General features: G+C 45.2%; 1 protein-coding gene across 2 annotated transcripts in view; it reads right to left on the bottom strand.

Moving 5' to 3' along the window:
- Window positions 1-13,124, bottom strand: part of FIG4 (FIG4 phosphoinositide 5-phosphatase) — a 534,658-nt gene that overhangs the window by 502,611 nt on the left and 18,923 nt on the right. For both annotated transcript variants that reach the window (XM_040428862.1, XM_040428863.1), the window contains exon 2: window positions 12,956-13,046. In XM_040428862.1, coding sequence (XP_040284796.1) covers window positions 12,956-13,018 — 63 coding nt within the window. In that variant the 5' untranslated portion in view covers window positions 13,019-13,046. The remainder of the gene's footprint in view (window positions 1-12,955; window positions 13,047-13,124) is intronic.

Raw genomic sequence — 13,124 nt, 5'->3', positions numbered from 1 at the left:
CCTGAATGGGACAGACCGTCCCCTCTTTTTTGGGAATCACAAAGGGTTTGGAGTAAACCCCCAGAAAACGGTCTTGCGCAGGAACCGGAACAAACACACCTTGCTGCAGCAGCGTGCAAATTGACAGAAAAAATAAAAAATAAAAAAAAGACTCTGCTGCTGCGAGAGGGGCCAGAGGAGACGACCGAAAAAAACCGGGACGGAGGGGAGGACTTGAAATCCAGCTTGTAGCCCTCTGCAATGACCTCCCTCACCCATGCGTCCAAGACACGAGTCAGCCAGACCTGCCGAAACAAATGAAGCCGGCCGCCCACCCTAACGGAGTAAAATTTTGCAAAAAAAACGACATCCATATATAAATTTTTCTCTAAATTTATTGTTCTACATGTCTTTGATAAAATAAAAAAATGTTTGGGTAAAAAAAAATGGTTTGGGTAAAAGTTATAGCGTTTACAAACTATGGTACAAAAATGTGAATTTCCGCTTTTTGAAGCAGCTCTGACTTTCTGAGCACCTGTCATGTTTCCTGAGGTTCTACAATGGCCAGACAGTACAAACACCCCACAAATGACCCCATTTCGGAAAGTAGACACCCTAAGGTATTCGCTGATGGGCATAGTGAGTTCATAGAACTTTTTATTTTTTGTCACAAGTGGAAAATGATTTTTTTTTTTTCTTACAAAGTCTCATATTCCACTAACTTGTGACAAAAATGTAAAACTTCTATGAACTCACTATGCCCATCAGCGAATACCTTGGGGTCTCTTCTTTCAAAAATGGGGTCACTTGTGGGGTAGTTATACTGCCCTGGCATTCTAGGGGCCCAAATGTGTGGTAAGGAGTTTGAAATCAAAATGTGTAAAAAATGGCCGGTGAAATCCAAAAGGTGCTCTTTGGAATGTGGGCCCCTTTGCCCACCTAGGCTGCAAAAAAGTGTCACATATCTGGTATCTCCGTACTCAGAAGAAGTTGGGCAATGTGTTTTGGGGTGTCATTTTACATATACCCATGCTGGGTGAGATAAATATATCGGTCAAATGCCAACTTTGTATAAAAAATATGGAAAAAGTTGTCTTTTGCCAAGATATTTCTCTCACCCAGCATGGGTATATGTAAAATGACACCCCAAAACACATTGCCCAACTTCTCCTGAGTACGGAGATGCCAGATGTGTGACACTTTTTTGCAGCCTAGGTGGGCAAAGGGGCCCACATTCCAAAGAGCACCTTTCGGATTTCACCGGTAATTTTTTACACATTTTGATTTCAAACTTCTTACCACACATTTGGGCCCCTAGAATGCCAGGGCAGTATAACTACCCCACAAGTGACCCCATTTTGGAAAGAAGACACCCCAAGGTATTCGCTGATGGGCATAGTGAGTTCATAGAACTTTTTATTTTTTGTCACAAGTTAGTGGAATATGAGACTTTGTAAGAAAAAAAAAATTTAAAAAAAATCATCATTTTCCACTAACTTGTGACAAAAAATAAAAAATTCTAGGAACTCGCCATGCCCCTCACGGAATACCTTGGGGTGTCTTCTTTCCAAAATGGGGTCACTTGTGGGGTAGTTATACTGCCCTGGCATTCTAGGGGCCCAAATATGTGGTAAGTAGTTTGAAATCAAAATCTGTAAAAAATGGCCGGTGAAATCCGAAAGGTGCTCTTTGGAATGTGGGCCCCTTTGCCTACCTAGGCTGCAAAAAAGTGTCACACATGTGGTATCTCCGTACTCAGGAGAAGTTGGGCAATGTGTTTTGGGGTGTCATTTTACATATACCCATGCTGGGTGAGAGAAATATCTCGGCAAAAGACAACTTTTCCCATTTTTTTATACAAAGTTGGCATTTGACCGGCTCCAGGGTCTGACCTTTTCCCTCATAGATCCGAAATTTGTGGGTATAGCCTGTGGCCCTTTCACAGAGCTTATACAATTTGACCCCATACCGGGCACGCTTACTTGGGATGTATTGTTTGAAGCCAAGGCGCCCGGTAAAATGTATTAGGGACTCGTCTACGCAGATGTTTTGCTCTGGGGTATACAAATCTGCAAATTTCTGGTTGAAGTGGTCTATGAGGGGCCGAATTTTGTGGAGCCGGTCAAAAGCTGGGTGGCCTCTGGGACGGGAGGTGGCGTTGTCGCTAAAATGCAGGAAACGCAGGATGGCCTCAAATCATGCCCTGGACATAGCAGCAGAGAACATGGACATGTGATGAATCGGGTTCGTGGACCAATATGACCGCAATTCATGCTTTTTGGTTAGACTCATGTTGAGGAGAAGGCCCAGAAAAATTTTAATTTCGGAAACTTGGACTGGTTTCCACCGGAAAGGCTGGGCATAATAGCTTCCCGGGTTGGCGGATATAAATTGTGTGGCATACCGGTTTGTCTCTGCCACGACTAAGTCCAAGAGCTCCGCAGTCAAGAACAGCTCAAAAAATCCCAGGGCCGAACCGATCTGAGCCGTCTCAACCCGAACTCCAGACTGGGCGGTGAAAGGGGGAACTAATGGTTCGGCTGAAGTTGGTGACTGCCAATCAGGGTTTGCCAGCACCTCAGGGATTCTAGGGGCTCTACGGGCCTGTCTGTGCGGTGGCTGCGACGGGGTAACTATTGCACGTGCCACCGTACCAGCTTCAACTGCCCTTCTGGTGCTCGCCACTTCACCATGTTGTACGGCAGTGCTGGTACTAGGTCCAGGGAGGGCTGCGCTGCTGGTGTATGCCTCACCACGTGATCCGACAGCGCCAGCCCCACTCTGCTGCTCTTGAAGCGGATCCTGCGTAACCTGTGGTCTAGCGACACGGGGCCGGGTACGCCTGGTGCTATCAGGGACCTCCACCTCCTCGTCCGAACTTTGGGTCAGAGTGCCACTGCTTTCTACAGGTTCATATTCTGACCCGCTAGATTCGTCAGATGAGGGTTCCCATTCCTCATCCGACTGGGTCAGAATCCTGTAGGCCTCTTCAGAAGAATACCCCCTGTTTGACATTTGGACTACTAAACTTAGGGGTATTCCCTGAGACTACCCAAGAAAAAAAGCAAGCCTGTCTTACAAAGGGGAGGCTAGCGAAGTACCGGAGGCCGCTGCGGTTGATAAAAAATATCAAAACTGATTTTTTTTATCGCCGCAGCGCTTGGAAAGTGATTGTGCAGTGATCAAAAAAATATATATTTTTTTGTCACTGCGGTGGGGCGGGTGTGGGTGAACGCACGTGTGGGCGACCGATCAGGCCTGATCGGGCAAACACTGCGTTTTGGGTGGAGGGCGAACTAAGGTGACACTAATACAATTATAGATCTGACTGTGATCAGTTTTGATCACTTACAGATACTATAAATGTACAAATGTTGGGGAAACACTTGTGCAAGCAACGGGACCATCTAAAAGGAAAAACATGAGGTGGCAGATGACAGTGCAGGATCCTCAACCTGCAATGTCTCAATAACTGCCGTAATTAGATTGTCCACCATGGAGGACAGTTTGGACGACTGACCCTCCGGAGAGACAACATCCTCATCTGGCCCCCTCCTCAGAACATGCCTCTTCTGTCCACTGAAGACACGTCGGAGCGAGACTCTCTAGCAGGAGGAGGAGAGGCCAAGGAAGCGGGACACACACAAACCCTTTTGGGGGCGGATGTTCTGGCCCGTTTTGCGGGACGGCCGCGATGGTCACGCGCCCCATGATCGCCAGATTCGGACCGGTCAGAGGACTGCCTTGCGGACAAACACCCCAATATCTCCACAATGGCCTTGTTGGTATTGGAGACATCCTGTACCACCCTAGACAGGGAGCGTGCCCATTCCAGATCTACCAAAGGCTGGGCAGCAGGAACCATCGGGTCCGGGGCCAAACCACTTGATGGTGGAGCCGCACACACAAAGCAGAGGCAGTCTGACTGAGGGGAAGGAAACTTTGCGGGACACAATGCACAGGCAAAATGACGCACCATTGGAACTGCCGGCTTCGGAACCTGGGGCCTGGGTTCAGACACAATGACAACCCTGCTCATAACTGAGGAAAGAGGGAAGATTAGGCCCTGTAAGACGGGACAAACAGCACTTAGCCAGCCTGTGTCCCTCCAAGCCACCAAACCAGCTAGTCAGCGTCCTGCCAGGTGCTTTAAACTCCGGAAGTGGGCAGAGCCCACTCTCCCTCTGCTCAGCTGCCACCCCCGAAATGACGCTGGCCCTCAGCACCAGCTCTCCATCTCTGGCCCCGCCCCCCAGCACACCCCAGGCCTGGGGAAAATAAGCCATGGGGGGGGAGGGGCCCTGCAGGAGCAGGTCGCACAAAAGCCAGGGCCTAAATTAACCACTTGCCATCTGGGCCATTTGCCCCCTTCCTGACCAGGCCAAATTTTGCAAAACTGACATATCTCACTTTATGTGGTAATAACTTTGGAGCGCCTTTATTTATCCAAGTCATTCAGAGATTGTTTTCTCGTGACACATTTTACTTCATGATAGTCATAAATTTGAGTCAAAATATTTCACCTTTATTTATGAAAAAATCCCAAATTTACCCAAAAATTTGAAAAATTCGCAATTTTCAAAATTTCAATTTCTCTGCTTTTAAAACAGAAAGTGATACCTCATAAAATATTTATTATTTAACATTCCCCATATGTCTACTTTATGTTGGCATCATTTTGGAAATGTCATTTTATTTTGCCAAAACCCACTTTTTAAGGACCAGTTCAGGTCTGAAGTCACTTTGTGGGGCCTACATAGTGGATACCCCCATAAATGACCCCATTGTAGAAACTACACCCCTCAAAGTATTCAAAACCGATTTTACAAACTTTGTTAACCCTTTAGGCGTTCCACAAGAATTAAAGGAAAATGGAGATCAAATTTCTAAATTTCACTTTTTTGGCAGATTTAACACATCGATGGTTAACAGCCAAACAAAACTCAATATTTATTACCCAGATTCTGCGGTTTACAGAAACACCCCACATGTGGTCATAAACTGCTGTATGGGCACACGGCAGGGCGCAGAAGAAAAGGAACTCCACATGGTTTTTAGATGCCATGTCCCATTTGAAGCCCCCTGATGCACCCTTACAGTAGAAACTCCCAAGAAGTGACCCCATTTTGGAAACTAGGGGATAAGGTGCCAGTTTATTAGTACTATTTTTGGGTACATATGATTTTTTGATCATTCATTATAACACTTTATGGGCAAGGTGACCAAAAAATTGGTTGTTTTAGCACAGTTTCTATTTATTTATTTTTACAGCGTTCACCTGAGGGGTTCAGTCAAGTGACATTTTTATAGAGCAGATTGTTACGGACGTGACGATACCTAATATGTATACTTTTTCTCATTTATTAAAGTTTTACACAATAATAGCATTTTTGAAACAAAAAAATTATGTTTTAATGTGTCCATGTTCTGAGAGCTATAGTTTTTTTTATTTTTTGAGAGATTTTCTTATGTAGGGGCTCATTTTTTGCGGGATGAGGTGACGGTTTTATTGGTACTATTTTGTGGGACATACGCGTTTTTGATCACTTGGTGTTGCACCTTTTGTGATGCAAGGTGACAAAAATTGCTTGTTTTGACACAGTTTTTTTTTGTTTTTTTTTACGGTGTTCACCCAGGTCATGTGATATTTTTATAGAGCTGGTTTTTACGGACGCGGCAATACCTAATATGTATACTTTTTTTTATTTTTTCTATTTTTAACTTTTTTTTTCATTCCTTACTTGGGGACTTTTTTTTTTACATGTGAAACTTTTTTTAATTCTTTTTATTTTCAACCTTTTTTTTTTTTTTTTTAACTTTTCGTCCCCCATAAGGTCATGCAAGACCTCTGGGGGACATTTACTTCACTTTTTTTTTTTTTTTTCACTGTTGATTTGTCCTGTAACTGGGGCTGACATAGTAGCCCCAGTTACAGGACAAATACACCCCTAGAGAGGCTGTACAGCAGCAATCCAGCGCTGTACAGCCTCAGAGCAGGGCTGATCGAGGTCTCTGAGAGACCTCACACAGCTCCTGCACACTCCGGTCACACGACCGCCGGGCCGGAACAGGAAGCGCACAGCGCTTCCTTCTCTGCAGACACAGCGCTCGGTGAGCGCTGTGTCTGCAGCAATCCGGAAGGCAGGGACACCTGGGCACTGTCCCTGCCTTATCTCTGAGTTGCCCTGCTGTCACTGACAGCGGGCAACCCGATCAGCAGCTGCACGATTAGCGTGCAGCTGCTATTTCTGAAAAGACGTTTTAAAACGTGCTTTCAGAAATAGACGTCCACCCATAGGACGTTTATATCCTATGGGCGGACGTAAAGCGGTTAACAATGGCCCTGGCAGCTCCAGAATGCCCGACGCGCCGAAATGGCAATTTCTTAAACAGATGAGCCGCGATGTGCGGCTGCAGGACAGGAGTGGCACGATGTGCCACTGAGCCCTGCATGTTCTTTTCCCTGGAAAACGGATGCCCCCATGCTCCCCAACTCCACTACAGGGCTGACATGCGGAGAGTAATTAAAGCTGTGAGCAGTGCTCCTAGCAGCCGGCTGCTCACCTGCATACACCCCCCTCCCCCTCCAACAGACCTCCTGGGGGGCCCAGCCTCATGGAGACCAGGTAACTGGAAGGGGGGAGCCCTTTGGGGCCAAATTCCTTCTTTTCCTCTTATTATTTATTTATATATATATATATATATATATATATATATATATATACACACACACACACACACACACTCACCTGTCCGACGTATTCTCTTCCCCTGGCTTCAGCCGGGTCACCACCTTCGGTGTGCGGCCCCTACGGGAGGGACGCTACACCGGAACAGAGGGGATTTGCGGTGGACGGCTGTGGTGACCTGAACGCTGGCAGGAAACAGATGTTTTTAAGGAACCTCTGGTCCTCCTTTGCTTTTGGAGAACAGGAAGGAGAAGGGGGCTTGGGGACCCCCTGGTCTCCTGTCTCCTGGGTGGGAGTGTAGGCAGTTTTAAGGACTGCCTAAAACTCCCACTACAAAAAAAGGAAAAACAAAAAGCCAGCAGACCTGCAACACAGGGAGGTCTGCCTCCTACAGACACTAAGCTAAAACTTTTTTAGCATAGTCCCTGTAGGAAGGATATAGCTGAAGAGGGGGGGGGGTTAAACTTTGTGTGCTTAGTGTCCGCCTCCTAGCGGCAACAGCTATACCCATGGTCAAGTCTGTGTCCCCCAATGATACGGATGAGAAAATGCAGGGTTTATTTCCTGCTTCTACCCTTTTCACATCCTTTATTTGATTCCACAGTAAGCGTCTTTTACTTGTCTACTAATATTCCAGTGTGAGGATTAAGACTTGGTGCAGTGCTTATACCATTGTGAAATGTGTGTCCTTTGCAGATAAACTTCCCTGATTCAATAATGATATGCTCTTTTCATTTTCCTGCAAGTGCTATTCTGATACACTTAAAAGCTCTACGGCACTCCAAGACCGCACGTAATCTCTAACCGCGGCCGACCCCAGCACTGTTTTCTGTTTGACCTAATTTTGTGCTGTTCCTGCTCCAAGCCAAAAACATCTATTCCTAGTAAACCCCATCTGCAGTGTACCTGACATAACCATTGTGCAGATGTAAAGAGAGCGGCCGGCTAACTGCACCACTACAATGGCTTAGGCTACTTTCACACTGGCGTTTTGGCTTTCCGTTTGCGAGATCCGTTCAGGGCTCTCTCAAGCGGTCCAAAACGGATCAGTTTTGCCCTAATGCATTCTGAATGGAAAAGGATCCGCTCAGAATGCATCAGTTTGCCTCCGATCAGTCACCATTCCGCTCTGGACGCAGTAGCACAGCCTAGTATCGATAAAAGACAAATCCCGCTATCGTATCGATACCGGGACAAATGTATCGATTGGGTATCGAAAGTTCGATACCCGAATCAACCCTAGATCAGACCCCAGTCAGCCTTTACATGCACCGGCACCCCGGGATCGCATTTGCGGGGTGTCCATGGGAGACAGAGAAGTCCGCTCCCTCTGTCAACGCTTTACATGCCGCAGGCATCATTGCCTGTGTCATGTAAAGCGTTAAACAGCCCGGATCGTCACTCCTATCGTTTCGGGCTGTTAGACCATGCAGTAAGAGCCGGGGGCCCCGCTCCCCGGGTGACCCGTTCAGCTCTTAGACCGGGTGGCCCAGCCTAAGGCCCCTTTGCGACTGCTGTAAAGGCGTATGTGTGGTCACTAAGGGGTTAAAAAGCCACCATGTGAACGCCCCCTTAGGGTACAGCTACACGGCGACATATGTCACGCAACTCCAAGTTGCAAAAAATACTTAGAAATTCATTTGGCTGTGAAACAGCCGAGTCGCATTAAATTCAATGGATGAGAAGTCGAGTGCGACATGCAACACAAAATCCAGCATGTCGGGATTCTTTGCGATTTTAGCGTTTCACTATGTTGCATGGAGACACCATTGACTATCACTACATGAAATGTCTCTGTGTAGCTGTCCCCTTAGCGGTTACAAATATTTTTTGTACAGTATACGGGTCCTCTGTCTCTGCTTGTACACAAATTTGAGATATAACTAAAGAAATGGGTGACTCTTAGGCTGCGTTCATACCGGTGAGATTTCCGCGCGGGTGCAATGCGGTAGGTGAACGTATTGCACCCGCACTGAATCCCGACCCATTCATTTCTATGGGGCTGTTCAAATGAGCGGTGATTTTCACGCATCATTTGTGCGTTGCGTGAAAATCGCAGCATGCTCTATATTCTGCGTTTTTCACGCAACGCAGGCCCCATAGAAGTGAATGGGGTTGCGTGAAAATCGCAAGCATCCGCAAGCTAGTGCGGATGCGGTGCGATTTTCACGCACGGTTGCTAGGAGACGATCGGGATGGAGACCCGATCATTATTATTTTCCCTTATAACATTGTTATAAGGGAAAATAATAGCATTCTGAATACAGAATGCAAAGTAAAACCGCGCTGGAGGGGTTAAAAAAAAAAAAAAAATTATTTAACTCACCTTAGTCCACTTGATCGCGCAGACCGGCATCTCCTTCTGTCTCCTTTGCTGAACAGGACCTGTGGTGAGCATTCATTACATGAACAGGACCTTTGGTGACGTCACTCTGGTCATCACATGATCCATCACATGATCTTTTACCATGGTGATAGATCATGTGATGACCGGAGTGACGTCACCAAAGGTCCTGTTCATGTAATGAATGCTCACCACAGGTCCTGTTCAGCAAAGGAGACAGAAGGAGATGCCGGTCTGCGCGATCAAGTGGACTAAGGTGAGTTAAATTTTTTATTTTTATTTTTAACCCCTCCAGCGCTGTTTTACTATGCATTCTGTATTCAGAATGCTATTATTTTCCCTTATAATCATGTTATAAGGGAAAATAATACAATCTACAGAACACTGATCCCAAACCCGAACTTCTGTGAATAAGTTCGGGTTTTGGTACCAAACATGCGCGATTTTTCTCACGCGAGTGCAAAAAGCATTACAATGTTTTGCACTCGCGCGAAAAAAATCGCGCATGTTCCCGTAACGCACCTGCACATTTTCCCGCAACGCCCGTGTGAACCCAGCTTTAAGGAGACAGAAGCATCTTCAAAGCAAGTCTTATTACTATTGTTGCCCATACTACGTAGCAGATCATTTTAGTAGTATGATACATTATGGCGTACAGCAACATTTCACACCTTTATACTTTTTATTATTATTATACGTAAACCACTGTTCTTCACAGCATGGCGGTGATAATATACAGTATGTATAATAACACCGCTAATACACTTGGGGGACTTGCCACTTTGATCTAATCATATCAGATATTAATAGAATTTGATATAACAGAGAAATAACTAGATGCTCCAGAATGACATGGGAAAAGCAAGCAGTTACTAAATCAGGCATGTCATGAGAGGTGACCACTCCCAGTGCACAGATCCGTACATATCCTAAGCATGTATATTACAGAGCTGAATCCCAGGTCCATAATACCACTAACGCACATAGGAGATAAAGCTGCAGCACTTGGAGCTACAGGGTCATACAGCAGATATTCAGCTATCAGCGCTCAAAAGACTACAGAGCCAAATGGGCACTGTAAAAGCTCATTACCAGAGAACATGTAAGAACAAAATGATGCACAGCAGAAGGCAACATAATTATTCATGCACCCACTGGTCACGTCATCGAACAATCAGCAGCTCAAATAAAGATATAGTAGCTTACATCGCAAAGCAACATTTTGTTTTATTACTGCAGCTCCATGGGAATCAACCACCCATAACCATAAAATGTAATATAGAGACAAATATGACATAGAATGTATCACAATGTTAAAGGGATTTTCTGAGATTTTACAACTGATGACCTACCCTCAGGATAGGTGATCAGTATCTGATCGGTGGGGGTCCGACACCCTTGAGAAGACACCGACGCTCCTGTGAGCTCCGTGGCCTTCTCCCTGCTAACCAAGCACAGCGCTGTACATTATATAGCGGCTGTGCTTGGTACTGCAGCTCAGCCTCATTCACTTGAATGAGACGCATTTCACATGCATGTGACCGATGACCGGAAAAGCGGACAGAAGGCCGCAGCACTACTGCTAGTGGAGCTGCCTTCTCAAAACAGCTGATCGGCAGGACTCCTGGGTGTCAGACCCCCACCGATCAGATACTGATAGTAAAATCTTGGAAAACCCTTTTAACAATTCCAAAACATGAAAATTCAAATTTTTATTAAAGCACTAATAAGCTTTCCAGTCATTTCATACAATGTCATATATAGTGGCATGCAAAAGTTTGGGCACCCTTGGTCAAAATTACTGTTACTGTGAACAAGCAAGTTGAAGATGAAATGATCTCCAAAAGGCATAAAGTTAAACATCAAATATGCCCTTTGTATTCTAACCCTTTCAGTCCTGGAGGTTTTTTCGCTTTGGAGGCCATAACTTTATTTTTCCGTTCACTTAGGCTGGGTTCACACTTGAGCGTTTTACAGCGCGTTCAAACGCGCTGTAAAACGCTCAACACATGAAAACCAATGCTTCCCTATGGCCCTGGTTCTCACTTGAGCATTTTACAGCGCGTTTGAACGCGCTGAAAAACGCCCTACGCTCAAACAAGTTCTTGAGCTTCTTTGGGGCGTTTTGTCGCGCGTTTGCAGCCATAGGACACTGCTGTTAATCACACAAACGCGCGTAATACGCGCGTTGACTATGGACAAAAACGCGCGACAAAAACGCGCGGCAAAAACGCGCATATCAAATACGCTCAGGTCTGAACCCAGCCTTAGTAGTTTGAGGGCTTGTTTTTTTTTTTTTCCGGGACAAGTTGCGATTTCTAATTCCACCTTTAAACATTTGATATGATCTAGTGGGGAGCTGAAAAAAATTCCAAATGGGATGAAATTTTTAAAAAAAAAAAAAAAACATTCTGCAACGGTTTTATGGGTTTTGTTTTTACGATGTTCCCTATACAGTAAAACTGGCCAGTTACTTTTATTCTCCCGGTCAGTATGATTCCAGCAACACCACATATGTATAGTTTTTCTTGCGTTTTTTACTGAAAATAAAAACCATGAAAATGAATTTTCCATCGCCATATTCTGACCCCTATAACTTTTTCGTAGTTATGTGTATGGACCTGTGTGATGAGCTGTACTTTTCATTTATACCATTTTGGGGTGTGTACGACTTTGATTACTTTTTATTCAATTTTTTGTGGGAGGAGAACAGACCATTTTCCATATTGGATAAATATTTTTATATTTTAATAGTACGGCATTTTCGCACAAGGCGGTGCCCATGATGTGTATTTTTTTCATGTTTTTTTATTTTCATTTTGGGGAATGGGCGGTGATTTGAATTTTAAAATTTGAAAAAAATAAAAAAATAAAAAGATAGGGAACTATAACAAGCAATCATTGCACTATTTCTTTCATAGACTCCAATATGGGGATTATACTATGTTACGATGGAGCCATAGGGACTAATGTGCAGCAGCCTCCTGTAACACCGGAGGACAGGGGGTGACACACACTACATCCAGCTCCCCTGATGCTCGTCGGTGGGAGCGAAATCAAACCAAAAAGCGGGCGCTTCCAGGTTTTAGCGTGTCCAGATGCCGTGGTCATGCTTGACCACAGTATCTGGAGGGTTAAAAGTCCACAACCGGCATCACGGCCGGTTGCGGACATTAGCCCGGGGTGTCTGCTGTATGAAACAGCAGCCACCCAGCAGCTATGGCGCCCACCAGCGCCATACATATACATGACGATCTCTTTCTAACAAAGCTAGAACCAGCCCTGTACCTCACATGGATCCAGAGATCTCCCCATTCATTGCTCTGCTAGACCTCTGCTAGACATATCAAGCTGACAGCTCAAGGCGAGTGTCCTTTCTCAGGGGGCATGTCTTCTTTAGCTCTATCCCTATCACAGCTCAGGAGGCAGCTGACGGATAAAACTGAGCATGTGCGACCTTCTCAGTGAACCAGACAAAGAAATGAGAAGGGAAAAAACAGCAGGTGGCGCTATACAGATTCATTTTATGGAGTAACTCAGTGACTATGCAAAAGTTTTAATTACATGAAATCAAAAAGTACTCAGATCGAGGTGCTGGTATGAAAACTGTACAATATTTTGTGGGACAACCCCTTTAAGATTTTTAAAGCAAAGCATAGTGCAAAAGTGATTTAGAATCAGCAGTTCGATCCACTGCAAAAACTTGTGTCAGAAGTTATCCTAATAATCCTGAAAGACAGTCCAGAAGGTTTCGGTAACTCCCATTCATTTGAGAAGATAGTGCATAGACATTTCAGGGAGGGTTGGTACCAGGCCCAGCTACTTCTCAGTAGGGATCCCTTGCTTGTATGACTGACATGTCCCAAAAAATCTTTTGCTTTGGACACACTAAAAATTTCTCTGATACATGAATAAAGCCACAGTGCAGTACACAGTAACTCACCGCTCGTGTCTCATAGAGAATCAGCTTCTGAACACCGCTTATGATGGAGGCAGCAAGGGGCATCGTGATGGCAGGAATGTTCAACTGTTACCTGTGAATGCAAAGCAAACAGCATTACAAGTGTGCAGTACGATAGTAGCAATGAGAGAAGCGATCAGAAGAGAGATCA

The sequence above is a fragment of the Bufo bufo genome, chromosome 4, assembly GCF_905171765.1.
Source record: "Bufo bufo chromosome 4, aBufBuf1.1, whole genome shotgun sequence".
NCBI lineage: Eukaryota > Metazoa > Chordata > Amphibia > Anura > Bufonidae > Bufo > Bufo bufo.
This window is presented reverse-complemented; position numbering and strand designations above follow the sequence as displayed.